The 15,046-nt window shown below is 37.6% G+C and overlaps 1 protein-coding gene across 2 annotated transcripts in view; it reads left to right on the top strand.

Annotated features, from left to right (window-relative positions):
* Positions 1 to 15,046, top strand: part of frmd5a (FERM domain containing 5a) — a 61,165-nt gene that overhangs the window by 29,978 nt on the left and 16,141 nt on the right. For both annotated transcript variants that reach the window (XM_087797663.1, XM_087797664.1), the window contains exons 2-4: positions 12,034 to 12,138; positions 13,215 to 13,257; positions 13,393 to 13,471. In XM_087797663.1, the coding sequence (XP_087653789.1) occupies positions 12,034 to 12,138; positions 13,215 to 13,257; positions 13,393 to 13,471 (227 nt within the window). The remainder of the gene's footprint in view (positions 1 to 12,033; positions 12,139 to 13,214; positions 13,258 to 13,392; positions 13,472 to 15,046) is intronic.

The following is a 15,046-nucleotide window of genomic DNA, read 5'->3' on the forward strand; positions in this document are numbered from 1 at the left end:
TTTTTCCAAGTAATTTAAAATATTTTTTGCGACGTTTTATACAAAGTATTTCTAGATCAATCTTGAACGGCAACACGTTGTTATTGTTTTCTCTGTAGCTTGTTGTAAACAAGATACACAATAACAAAAAGTATTAGAGCATTTTTTGGCTCGTCTGAGTGACAGTTCAATTTTATAGATCCCGGGTGTCAATCACACAAGTTACCATAATCCTTTAGCTGTCCAAGTTAAGGCTCGAACAAAATCTATATTTACCAAAACTGTCCGTAACAGTCGGTATGACTTTGATCGTGATATTATTTCTTATTCTTAGAGGCTCAAAATGATCCTTTATCCTCCTCCATCAAACACTCACCCTTAATATACCCTAATCTTGGACGTCTCTGTGTAATTTTTAACATTTGATAAACAATGTCCCTTATCTTATCTTAAATACTGACAATTGTTACATGTCACAATAACTATTCTACTTTGATCTAAATAATAAAATAATAATAATAATAATAATAATAATAATAAATAGAATTGTAAGGATTTACAAAGTTTTGCTTAAATTTGGGATTTGTTTGATAATATATATATTTTTTATTCTTTTTCTGTAACACGATGCTGCAAAATGTGTTTTATAAACACACACATTTTTATCTTGAATCTGTTTGTTCATGCAAAATTAAGCTTAAAGAAAAAATGAAATAGAATCTTGTTTGTAATTGTGATTGATCAAAATGAATCCGCAGTACACGTGTGATTTAGTCTAATTGGTTGTTTTTAATCAGTTCACAGAACCCGACATCAGGATTCTAGTGGGAAAATAACCTGCTTTACTGAAGATAGAATCATGGTTTGACGGTGTCGGTGGGAAGTTTGGTTTTGTAGCTGAGAGATCCAACGGCGGCGGTTCATTAGAGGAGCGTCTTTACAGCGAAATTTGATGAGAAACAACAGCCGAGCCGACGCTCCGAGCTGTCAAATAAGCGGAGGAGACGCAGGATGTCTTATTCAAAGTGGTTGTGAATGAGCGAGAGAAACACGGGAGGCATTGACAGCTCATCAGCAGCAGCAGCCGTCAAGGAGGAGGAATTTGGCTTCAAACCAAAGTTGCTTCAAGGGTTTTTTTTCACGTCGATTGGCGGAGATTTGCCATACGGAACAATAACTCCTCATAGGCATATTTAAGAGATAGGAAAAAAAAACCTCTTTAACCAGAACAACTCTTGGACTGTTGCAGTGCGTTATGGGATTTGTAGCAGCGGTGTTTTTTTTTTAACCAGCATTGAGAATAAATGTAACAGAAGAAGATTTTAACATCTCTGATATGAACATGGTGCACATGCTAAAACCCTTATCTCAGATCTTAAGCTGGGATGTTAGAAAAAACAGTTTTAAGACGTGCAGTTTGTTGTGTCAGGAATGAGTGGAGAACAAAAAACGGTAAAAAAAAAAAAAAACAGTACAAAAGTCCTGGATCTAAATAAGGGAATTGTGGAAAAAGTCCAAACAGGAAACGGAGAATGAAGGCAGACAGTTTACAAGAGGAGCGTGATGATGATGAGATGAATCGGATGCCTTGTTTCAAAATCCCACCACACACAAGAAAAACCACATCCTGCATCAGTGAATCGAGAGCAAGCAGCGAAAAGTAACTAGGAGTGGAACGACGGATCAAAACAAACATGTTGGGATTATTAATAAATGTGCAGGTTTGACTTTATTTGGGGGAAAAAATATGGAGCTTGGGGGGGAATATTTTCAAAAGTACTCGTGCGACTAAGACAGCCAGATGCAGACATTTGTTTAAATACAATATATTTAGTTTAAGTGACTTTAATAAGTTCAATTCAGTCGTTTTTTTGTCTAAGGAAACGCCTGTGAGGCTCAAAATGCTCCCCACAGATTGAAGAAGTCCACAATATTTGCCGCAAAGCCAAAAATGTATGTGACTTTAGAGCGACTAAACTGTACAGCTTGAGAATATAAGAAGATTCACATCGTGGCGTCTGTTTCATGTACTTGAAGCCAATAAAATGTGATCAGCTGTGCGTTAGAGTATCATGAGAGCAGAGGGAAAACATAAGGGATTAAGCGGTGAAGAAAATGAATGAAGTATAAACATTACAGTACAACCGAAAAATATACTATAGAAAGTCATTATTACCATTTATTTGTCCACACTTGATCTAAAAGCTGACGAAGAAGGTTGGAAACATGTATGTTTGGAGCCACCAGAACACGTCCGACCCTCCTTTGTGTTAATGGCTACAGTTCCAAACCTCAACACGGCATCAATCTTTCACCGTCGACCTACATTCCCAAAGTTTATTTTAGCTTCCTTTTAATGGACGTATGAAGTCAGACTCCCAGCTCGAGCGCTAAATGCGTACAAAGCTTTAAATCACAAGCTTCTCTGTGAGCATCGTAGTCGCTAATCGTGCTAAAAAGCTGCTAAATGCTAACTGGTCAAAGTGAGAACGAGTTTATAACTGAACTAATATGCGGTGGTGACGACGCTGAGGCGAATAAACGCCACGTCTTTGCGAGCGAGTTCCCGCCAGGCAGCCGCTCGGAGGGTGATCGAGCATCACCGCTGGGGCTGTGAAAATGCCATAAAATGAAGCATTGTTTCTATGCTAATCCCAAGCTTGACACCAATTGTGCTGCTAATTCTGTGTTTGTGGGTATTTGTCACACGTTTTGTGGGGAGAATTCTGCACACCGAGGGAGTAGCTGAACACGGTTTAGAGTATTCAGGACGGAATCACCGATTTAAACGTGCGCATGAATCTGTAACCTGTTCTCCGCGAGGGCTCCTCTTTACCCAGACGCTTTTTAAAATCTTGAGATAGGTTAGGTTAGGTTAGGTAGAACTTTATTGATCCCTCAGGAGGTCTCCTTGTTTTTTTTCCAAATTATCCACAGCAAATACAGCAATTTTTCATAAAATAATCCAAAAAAAATAAGAACAAGAACAAAGAGAAATAAAGAGAAAGAACAAGATGAAACAATCTAAGTCTAAAGATAAAGATAAAGAACATAGATCAAAGAAAAATAAACAAAGACAAAGGATACAAAGATTAACATAGCAGATTGTCAAGATACTATCGCTCCACTCCTGCCGCCGAACTCAACTACAATTTGAGTTACAAAATAATTAATCGCTAATATAAAAACAAAAAGCTACATTTAGTTGAGCATTTGTGTTCAGTAGTTCCTGCTCCTTTAATAAAAAATAAACATAAACTAAAATTGTCACATGGTTGTAATTTTATTTTATATCTACAATTTGCCTTAAGATGAATCTCAATATTAACTATATATTACAAAATACTATGTGTTAATATGATATGTAAACACTTTTCTTTTCAAAACTTACACTTAAAAAATAACTAATAAAAAGAAGGAAAAATGGTTTAAAAAAATAATAATTAAATAAGTTGAAAATGTATAGTTAGGGTCAAACTAAAAGTGAAACATTGAGTTATTTTCCAGAAACATTTCTACTTAAGTGATGTTCTACATCCATCCACACTTCTCCTCAGCAAATCCTTTTTTTCCACAGGGTTCTGTTGGCCCACTTCTTTGGCTCCACTTTAATCTCCGCACAACTGTGACATACTGTAAACACAGGATCACACACACACACACACACACACACACACACACACCAACACAACTTTCCTTCTTATCGATCAAGATGAGCACTCGAGTTTTGTTTCCAGAGACAATTTGACGACTTTGTCAACAGGGATCCGGCGTTTGCGTGATTGACGTGAAGACGTAGTCGGAGTGAAGTCGTCTAATCACTGTGGAGGTTTTCTGTCGTCGCACATTAGCGAGCGGCGTCTCCTGCGACCGCTGCAGGCGGCGTCTGCGTTAGCTCGTGCGATGGCAATAACCGAGCAACAAAGTCAAATGTGGAGGCTACGTCTGGGACTCTTTAGGACTCTGATGTAAGGTATAGCTGAGATGAGATTTGTTGAAACAACATTTACAAAGGAATGTTGGTTTCATTCAAATTTAACAAGTTATATCTAATTGTGGATCATTCAGAAGAAACAAGAAAAGGTTTTAGTGTGATCAGGAATAAAGATCTTTACTTTTGAGTCTCATTTTATTTGTATTTACTTTTTTATTTATGTGATTTAAAAAAAAATGTTATTATTAAAGGATTTTATACTTTTTAATACATATTTATTTTTAAATGAAAGTATAATTTTCTAAACCTATGGTTTTGCAAAATATCCTCGTTTTGGCTGTTCAAAGACACTTGCTGTGTCTCAAATCGCATACTTCTCTTGGTATACTAGAATTAAGTATGTATCAGAATAGTGTACGTACTAACTAGTACGCAAATTCTCCACAGATAGTATGTCTCAAATCAAACTCTGCCGCTACACGCTAACCGGAAATGACGCGACATCTTCTTCTTCTATTACTATTTAACGATGTTTCAACCAGCTGTTTGAACGCTATCGACACCTGCTGGCAGCACGTTTTGAAAGTTTGGAAAAAGAAATAAAGAAAAAATATGAGAATCGAAATATTCGCGAGATATTTAAGATTGAGACGTGTCATCCTTCTACTGCTGCGGAAAATACACCTGTACGTATATGAATATATATGCATATGACGTAACTTCCGTTTACAACGTCACTAAGATGGCGGCTGTTTAGGGTGGATAGTGTCCATCGAACCATACTCAGTTTTGTGGGCGTGTTAGTACGACAATTTAGTAGTAATTTTACTAACTTTGAGTACGCTAGTATGCGATTTGAGACACAGCAACTGATTATTTAAGTGACATCACAGACCAATATTGCATCACTCAAACCATTGCTGGAGCCAAGGTCTCGAGCAGTTCCCATACGATTCGATATCATTTTTTGCTGTGTTTTGGTGGTAAGATGGAGACTTCTGAGGTTAATGTTAACGACTCGCAGTTCTAATTTAAAGTGAGTGACATCTTAAACTAAATGCTATACTTAGCTTAGCTCGTCGTCAATATCTCTAAATGCAAATTTACCACCCTGTACTGTAGCACTTTTTAATTTGAGGATTGAAATAACATTTTTGTAGATTTCTTGTTGAAAATAAAAAAAAGAAAAATTATATGAAATTTACAACCAATTTACAACGGAAAAAAGTGGTAAATAAGTTTTTTTTTATTGTGACCAAAGTGTCATTTTTAGAGCAGAAAAGTATTTTTGCCTGAGATGGAAAAATATTCCAAAGATAATGTGGATGTTCCAAAGACTCGTCTCGTCCTCGATGATTAAAAAAGAAAATCACAGAAACACAGAAACTCGTGATGAACGTCTCCAGTCGTACCTTCTCTCCCGACAAACTACAAGCGCTCACGAAGCCTCCTGATCCTCGCTCGCGTCAGATTTCCTTCCCCGGACTAACTAATGTGAAACTCTATAGCAGCAGCTCATCAGCTCTTAGGGAAGTCATTAGAAACGCAGCCGGGGATGATGCGGGAGATTAGAAGCTTTTTTTTTTCCTGTCGCGTCAAAAGAACACTCACGAGTTTTATGGTCCATTATAAGAGACGCGGCTATTAACCGTGGGTGGTCAGTGGGGTTGACCTTCTCCGAAGCACGTATAGTGGGGTCAGGATCCTCGCTCGTGCCGACACATTAAAGCGGAGCCATCTCTCCGAAGACATCCTGGAAATAAAAGTTAAAAAAAAAGAAAAGAAGCAGCCGAATAAATCTCCTCGGGGCGGCAGGTGCTCGTAAAGTTTCAACACTTTTTTTTCTGGGTTTTTTCTTCTTGTATCAGCATCTTTTATTAATGCGCTGCGCTGCGGCGGCGACATGGAGAGCATTTCAATGATTAATTGTAAGCTAAGTGGCCATTTTACTCTCTTATGGGACGGAGAAAGCGACGGCTCATTCCAGTCACGGGTCCGGCTGAATGGATCCTTTTTTCAACTTGATGAGAGGAAATAAGTGAATTGATTTTTCTTCTTCCCGTGATTGTTTTCTCTGCTTAATGATCCAGAAAATGGTTTGTTACCGTGGACACCGAACGATGTGCGGTGATGGGCCTGACACCTGTCCCCGGGTGTGTCCCCGACCCCTCTGCCCCTGTGTAGCTGGGAAAGGTTTTCAGCCTGGATAAGACTCCATTAAAGGGAATCATAATGTGGAAGACCTTTGAACTGTTTTTAAGGTCGTTCAAATGACCTCTATGTGACCTCTAAACAAGAAAATGTCTATAGATAACTGAAGCTACACATTATTGGGAAAATTTGATTTAATTTTTTTTTTTTTTTTAGTGGATTTTCTTTGTTATACATTCTTTAACTTGGACGACCACTGGATATTCACTGCCACAGTATTATGGTTTGTTTATTTAAAAATAAGGGGGTTTTAAGCAGAAAACAATCTGGTAGTTAGGTTACGATATTGGAAATATATGCGGTATCCGATACTGGTTGATTCTTGAAGTGCGATATCGATATTAATTGCTGATATTATTGATTATTTGATTATTATTGATATTTACAAGACGCGTTGCCATAGGAACCGAGACTAGCAAGCTGCGCCGCACAGCTGATAGATGGACGGAGACGTAAACGACAATGAGACATAGAAGTTCCATTTGTCGACTTTACAAAACGTGACCCTGATTGGTCAAAGTGCGGATTTAAGAAATGCTTGATTTGAATGATTGATTGATCATTGAAAAATTATAAATTATCGCACATGTTTTCGATATCGATATTTTTTCGATATATCATGCGGCCCTACTGGTAGTGGATGTTTTTTCCCCTGATAGAGAAAACCTTTTGTTGTGGTGTCGCTCAAAACAAAAGGAACAAACTGAAGTTAGAGATATTTAGAGTTTCTACCTATGACTCCATGTTGGTTATTGGAAGCTCTAAAAACAGGGCTCCAGTACAACACAGGGCTTACGTTTAGATCGACTGCAATCTTAAGATCAGCCCACCTGGTGGCTAACCCCCCACACCCCCTTTTTTTGTGCGTCCAAACCCCTGCTGAGTGTAGTTGTGTTGCTGTGACGACGCGGAAAATATGAATTAACCTGAGTGAGAATCTCGATAAAAAACCTCACAACCATCACAATCATGTAATCGGGCGGACCGGCGGGGGGGGATGAAGCAGCTGTGGGCCGCTGAACGTGTCGGGGGTCTCTGGGGTAACAACGGAGGTGGGGGCAACGAGGGTCGTGGGTGAGAGTGCTGTTGAATACTAATAACTAAAGCTATCCTGGCAACAAAAGAACAGATGTCTTTTCTGACTCTCTGTGTCCTCCACAGACTCTTTTAATCATCGCGAGCTTCTGCTGCGTCTCATACACTTGTGCACAAGAATATACTTTTCAACCTGTGTAATACTCATAATAATATACATTTCATCCCGTGTAATAATCATAATAATATACATACTTCTGTGTCTGTAATAATCATATAATATACATTTCATCCTGTGTAAAAATCATATAATATACATTTCATCCCGTGTAAAAATCATATAATATACATTTCATCCCGTGTAATAATCATAATAATATACATACTTCTGTGTCTGTAATAATCATATAATATACATTTCATCCTGTGTAAAAACATAATAATATACATTTCATCCTGTGTAATAATCATAATAATATACATTTCATCCTGTGTAAAAAACATAATAATATACATTTCATCCTGTGTAATAATCATAATAATATACATTTTATCCTGTGTAATAATCATAATAATATACATACTTCTGTGTCTGTAATAATCATAATAATATACATTTCATCCTGTGTAAAAAACATAATAATATACATTTCATCCTGTGTAAAAAACATAATAATATACATTTCATCCTGTGTAAAAATCATAATAATATACATTTTATCCTGTGTAATAATCATAATAATATACATACTTATGTGTCTGTAATAATCATAATAATATACATTTCATCCTGTGTAAAAATCATATTATATACATACTTCTGTCTCTGTAATAATCATAATAATATACATACTTCTGTCTCTGTAAAAATGATAATAATATACATACTTCTGTCTCTGTAATAATCATAATAATATACATACTTCTGTCTCTGTAATAATCCTCATAATAATATACATACTTCTGTCTCTGTAAAAATGATAATAATATACATACTTCTGTCTCTGTAAAAATGATAACAATATACATTTAATCCTGTGTAAAAATCATATTATATACATACTTCTGTCTCTGTAATAATCCTCATAATAATATACATACTTCTGTCTCTGTAAAAATGATAATAATATACATACTTCTGTCTCTGTAATAATCATAATAATATACATACTTCTGTCTCTGTAATAATCATAATAATAAACATACTTCTGTCTCTGTAATAATCATAATTCTATTCATATTACATTGTTTGTTATACCTTAATTCTTTCCACATTAGGGAAATGTAGGTTTCTTTCAATATAGTTTCTGGTAGCACAAGAGCTTTTTACTCATCTGCGTGGTTAAAATATAAAGTATATATACATTATAAAGTGGTTTTATCATAGCAAGAAGGCGAAATGGACAGTTTATTTTGGTGTCTAAACAAGAAGGAGCTGTCTCGCCTGCAGTTGATACAAAAGTCTGCAGCGAGAATTCTGACCTGCTCTAGTAGAAGAACTCACATTTCTCCGATCCTTAAAACTCTTCACTGGCTGCCAGTTTATTTCAGGATCAACTTTAAAATTCCCGGTTCTTACTTTCAGATCTATTCATGGTCAGACCTTCCATCAGTGATCTGATCTTAGCTCGGGCTCTGAGGTCTGTGGATCAGAATCTACTGATGGTTCCTAAACACACTTCAGGACCAGAGGAGAGAAATCCTTCCAGACTGTTGCTCCTAAGCTTTGGAACGATCTTCATCTCCCTCTGTGTTTGATGATCTACTGACTCCTTCAAGAAACATCTTAAGACACTTTTATTTGTGCTTTTCCCTGATTTTCTGGAACTCCTGTGTTTGTCTTATGTGTCTTGAAGTATATATTTTGACTGTGTATTGTATTGTATTTTGATTGTTAAAGCACTTTGTGACCCTGGTCTAGAAAGGTGCTTTAGAAGTAACCATTACTTACTTACTGACAGTGTTTTTATACATTTACAGCAAAGTATTAGTTTCATGCTAACTGTGTCTACCGTCCTATTACACCAGAGGAATGTTGAATAACTGTCTATTTTTAAAGCACTTTACGTAAGAAAAGAAACTAAAGACTTCTACAGACACAGAATCCAAATAAACCCAGAGCACCTGAACAGAAGTGTAGTCATGAAGGTGTTGAATGGAATGAGCAGGTGTGTCATGTTGGTCACTCACGTAACCCAGAGAGGATCTCCAGAGTGACAGCGGTGGGCACCCGTGAAGCCCCCCAGTCGCCTCCCAGGAAGGTCATTTGTCATGTGGTCACTTTGTGTTTCTCCGGGTTAAACAACGAGACGCGTGGACGGCCTTTCAGATGAAGTGGTCGTTATCTGTAGTGACATGGACGAGAGCCGCCGCCGAGACTTTTGAGTCATTACTCCGAGGAGCAGAGTCGTGTTCGACCTTGACCTCCGCCTCCCTCCTCATGAGTCATAATGAGCCGTGGGAGCGTTGATGTCGAACACAACATCTGCTTCACGAGCACTGATGCGGCAGCTTAGAAAGTCCAGGCTGAGGAATTACTGGATGGACCAGTCACTCACTTGTGAACAAGACTTCAAGATGGGGGGAAGGATCTCAATCTACAGCCTCGATTGATTCACCTGTTCCAAGTAGGAACCAAGGTCATGGACCTGGAGAGCTTGAACTACAAGTGTGAATATGTATAGTTTATTAGATTATTATAGCATTTACATTCATTTCTGGGTCAAGTTTGATACCTTAAAGATTTCTTTTTCGGGTCTTCGGGTCACCCTGACCCTGAGCTAACACAAGAGATCAAAGGTCATTAATGCTTACAATGTAAAAAAAAGGGGGATCAGGTAAAGTAAGAGTTTAAATAATATAAATCAACACATGAAAATATTGTTTGTAAAACCCAAAACTTACATGATCGTCAAAACACCATGAAACTGTGTAATAAAATAAAAAACACAAGAACGCAAAAAACACATGGTGGTCAAAACACAACCATGAAACTGTGTAATCGAATACGAAACACTAGAACATAAAAACACATGGTGGTCAAAACACAACCATGAAACTGTGTAATCAAATACAAAACACTAGAACATAAACAACACATGGTGGTCAAAACACAACCATGAAACCGTGTAATCAAATACAAGAACGCGGAAAAAAAAACGTGATTGTCAAAACACATCCATGAAACTGTGTAATCAGATACAAAACACTTGAACATAATAAACACATGGTGGTCAAAACACAACCATGAAACTGTGTAATGGAATACAAAACACTAGAACATAAAAACACATGGTGGTCAAAACACAACCATGAAACTGTGTAATGGAATACAAAACACTAGAACATAAAAACACATGGTGGTCAAAACACAACCATGAAACTGTGTAATGGAATACAAAACACTAGAACATAAAAACACATGGTGGTCAAAACACAACCATGAAACTGTAATGGAATACAAAACACTAGAACATAAAAACACATGATGGTCAAAACAAAACCATGAAACTGTTTAATGGAATACAAAACACTAGAACATAAAAACACATGGTGGTCAAAACACAACCATGAAACTGTGTAATCAAATACAAAACACTAGAACATAAACAACACATGGTGGTCAAAACACAACCATGAAACCGTGTAATCAAACACAAGAACGCGGAAAAAAACGTGATTGTCAAAACACATCCATGAAACTGTGTAATCAGATACAAAACACTAGAACATAATAAACACATGGTGGTCAAAACACAACCATGAAACTGTGTGATGAAATACAAAACACTAGAACACAAAAAACACATGATGGTCAAAACACAACCATGAAACCGTGTAATGAAATAAAATGCATAAGAAACCTAACCCATGATACGGTTTAATTTAAAAAAAAAAAAAGACACTAGAACATTTTACACGTTGTGGTCAAAACCATGAAGCCATATAATTAAATACAAATCACTACAATCCAAAAGACGGGTAGCAGTCAAAACGCAACCATGAAACTGTATAGTAAAATACTAAACAATAAAACACACATGGTAGTCAAAAAACACTGCAATAAATCCGTGATAAAACCTAAACAATAGATGCACTGCGGTCAAACCACTGGCATAAAGTTTCATTATCTCAAGTAACTGTGAGAACATGGAAATCTAACAAAGAAAGTAACAGGAAAAGAGATGATCCAGTGTCGGAACAAAAAAGATATTGGAGTTCATGACGAGTTTCCAGCTTTGAGCCATCACTTGCTTAGCTCCAGCAGATCGAGCGGGAAAGCGAAACGGAAGGAACTACAAAATAAAACCAAAATAAAAGCGTGACATTGACCTCCCGAGGGCCAGATAAATACCAGCAAATGGCCGTGTGAGGCCTCAGTGCCGCTCCGGTCTCCTCCTAACGTACTTATGTCAACCATATCTTCCGTAGGAGTGAAAACTCAAGGAGGAAAAGCTGCAGAACGTTCGGCTGGAGCCTCTAATGCGCTTCTTAGCTGCCATGTTTCCCCTGAAGTTGCTTAGAACAACCTCCTCAAGTCTGAGGCTGCGGTGGGTTCAGAGGAATGTGCCGGATTTGTACACAACACCAGGTCTCGTCTCTCTCACGACTCCGAACGGAAGCCTCGGGAGAAAAAGCCGAGTATTAAACACAGCAGCCTTCGTCATATTTAATCCAGCCTCTTCTTTCTGGGGATGAGGTTTATCCAGAGACTTGATAGGAGCCGGGCGGTGGAGTTTTAATGCTGGATGAATCTCTGTCAGGCTTAAACAAATATCAGCCTCTGACTGCGAGAAGGCTTTAAGCTAAGAGTCCTGACGTGTGCGCTTGATTCCTTGTTGTTGACGCTCACGAGTCTTTGTGTGTTTCTGCAGCGGGATGCAAAGGGCCAGTATCTCTTCGACCTCATCTGCCACCACCTCAACCTGCTGGAGAAAGACTATTTCGGCATCAGATTTGTGGATCCAGACAAGCAGAGGGTGAGATTGATGCGGATTTACACTATTTATGATTATTTATGGATGTCTAAGAAAATGTATCAACCAAACACTTTCCTGTCTGTGTAGCATGTTAGCCTCTTAGCTTCAAGGTCGAGGTGACCCGAAGGTCGGAAAACAAATGTGTTTGTGGTATCCCTTGTGTTGTCTCTGTGTCAAGGTGAACGATCTCCCTGGCTTCCATGAAAACACATGCAGTGGCGCGACTGTCAAGTAGACGTACATGTCTCACTATAACTTAAAAAAGAAACGGATTACTCTAAGGAAATCTCATCGTCCTCTTCCGAATCACCATCATCATCATCTTCAATCGTCACTCCTCATCGTCTTCTTCATCATCTTCACTCTCCTCATTCTCATCATCATCTTCATCATTTTCATTCCCCTCCTTATCCTCATCTTCATTCACCTCCTTCTCATCATCATCTTCATCATCTTCATTCTCCTCCTTCTCATCATCTTCTTAATCATCTTCATTCTCCTTCTTCTCATCATCTTCTTCATCATCTTTATTCTCCTCCTTCTCATCATCATCTTCATCATCTTCATTCTCCTCCTTCTCATCATCTTCTTCATCATCTTTTTTCTCCTCCTTCTCATCATCTTCTTCATCATCTTCATTCTCCTTCTCATCATCATCTTCATCATCTTCATTCTCCTCCTTCTCATCATCTTCATTCTCCTCCTTCTCATCATCATCAATAAAATATGGACCAAATCAGTTTTGAAATGTATACAAAAGTAATGAAAGATGATGATAAATGTGTGTTATTTCCTGCTTACGTCCACACAAGAAACACTGTGAAGGTCGTCTCATCCGATTTTAATGTGGACACGGAGTAGCTGAGTGACCAGAGTGAAAAATGGTGTTTCTATTTTTGTTTATTCATGGTCTGGCCTCAGAGTGACAGTCGCTCCATCAGGCCTCTCGTGTGTAGCTGCAGAGTCATGAAGTATTTACAAGTGTTCACACGGATCTCCACGGACAATAGTCCCGACACATTCAAGCAGCAGGTGTCGATCATGTCACCAACATAGTCTTTCATCTTGTGTTGCAGCACTGGCTGGAGTTCCCCAAATCCATTGCCAAACAAATGAAATGTAAGTAAAAGTCTATTCCTCAGTTATCTCTAGAAGGATCATAAATATTCAAAGCATCATCCACTAAAATAAACTCTGAACACATTTAAAAAAACACGTATGTATGTTTTATTGACGACCACTTGTCTTCTCCAGCTCAGCCTCCCTTCACCATGTGTCTGAGAGTCAAGTTCTACCCTCCAGATCCCGTCGCGCTCAAAGAAGAAATCAGTCGGTGAGACTTGCTGCTGTTTATGAAATGATTTTTCTACTGCTGGATTGAAGTCCTCAGGTGGACTGTTCTGTCTGTCAGGTGATGAAAGGACTGAGTTACGCATGGAAAAGTTGCCTCAAAGACATGTTTGAATAGCATTAACACAAACAATTCTTATTATTCTTATTATACTCTTCTTATTAATATTAAAATATCGATGCATTGAAGGTACGTAGTGATTTCATTTAAACCAGAGAGAGACAGAAATGTAGTAGATCGGTAAAAGGGTCATTGTTGGTAGAAAGAAATACAGACAAAACAAACACAAAAAACAGGAATATAAAGTAATTTTAAATAAATAAACCGTTTTTTTTTACATTTATAAAGATTAAAGACAAAAAAACAACAATTTAAATCATAAACTAAATATGTTTATACACATTGTAATATATTTATGTAATAAAATACAAAACCATTATTATAAATCTATAAATATGTGGGGAAAACGGAATTCTCAGGGAAAAAAGAAGAAACATAATTTATTTCTTTATACAGAAGGATCAAAATAATATCTTAGAAAATGTTTTTTATCTTAAGATTAAAATAAAATATGAACGTCGAATTGAGGTTCAAGAAACGAAAAGTAAAAAGTTCACCAAAAAATAATAAAACAAAAGTAAAATGGTTCAACACGGACCACATGATATAAATACAGATTTTTGTCTCAGGTCGGGTCTAAAGTGTTTATTTCTGCCTCCACACTATCAGCTCATATTATATTACGCAAGTGTTTCGTTTACAAAAAAGGCTCCTGTTGTCCTGACAGAAAACAACAGCCAGAGTAAATGACGCAGCAGTGTAAGTATCAGATCGGACATTTGACTGACGCAGCAGCGCTGGGAGGTGAAATGAGATGCGTGGAGGTGTAGGGGGCGACGATGAGGGGCAAAGGCCGATGATTGAGAGTGGAGGGGGATGAAAGGATGAAGCCTGGGGGGGAGGAGGAGTGAGTGATGGGATGTGGTGAGAGTGGAAAAGGTAAATAATCAATCACTTCCCATAATTTCTTGCCTCATTTGCTCCGTTCTTCATTCTGATGTGTAGAGTAAAGTAGCTCTTGTTACTTTAAAAATGAAATTGCAGCAATAGTTTTTAACGAACCAGCAATATTAACGTAGATTTCTTGTTATGTTTAACTAGCGTTAGCTCTGTTGCTCACTTAGTGACTGCTCTTGCTAACCTGAGCACAAGTTTAGCAACATTTAAGTTGTTGACACTACAAACTGTTTTAGTATGTATGTGGTAGTAGGTAGCAGCAAATGCTATTCTTTTTTTTTTTTTTTACAAAGCACACATTGTGTTCACACTCATTAAGAACAAATAATGTCCAAAGAACACATGGGGGTCAATACACACTCATGTAGAACAAAATAATGTCAAAAGCACATCAAGATCAATACACATCCATAGATGACAAAATAATGTCCAAAGAACATGTGGTAGTCAATACACACTCAGAGATAACAAAATAATGTCCAAAGAACACTTGGTGGTCAATACACACTCATGGATAACAAAATAATGTCCAAAGCACAC

The sequence above is a fragment of the Callionymus lyra genome, chromosome 8 (assembly GCF_982586985.1).
Source record: "Callionymus lyra chromosome 8, fCalLyr1.hap1.1, whole genome shotgun sequence".
NCBI lineage: Eukaryota > Metazoa > Chordata > Actinopteri > Syngnathiformes > Callionymidae > Callionymus > Callionymus lyra.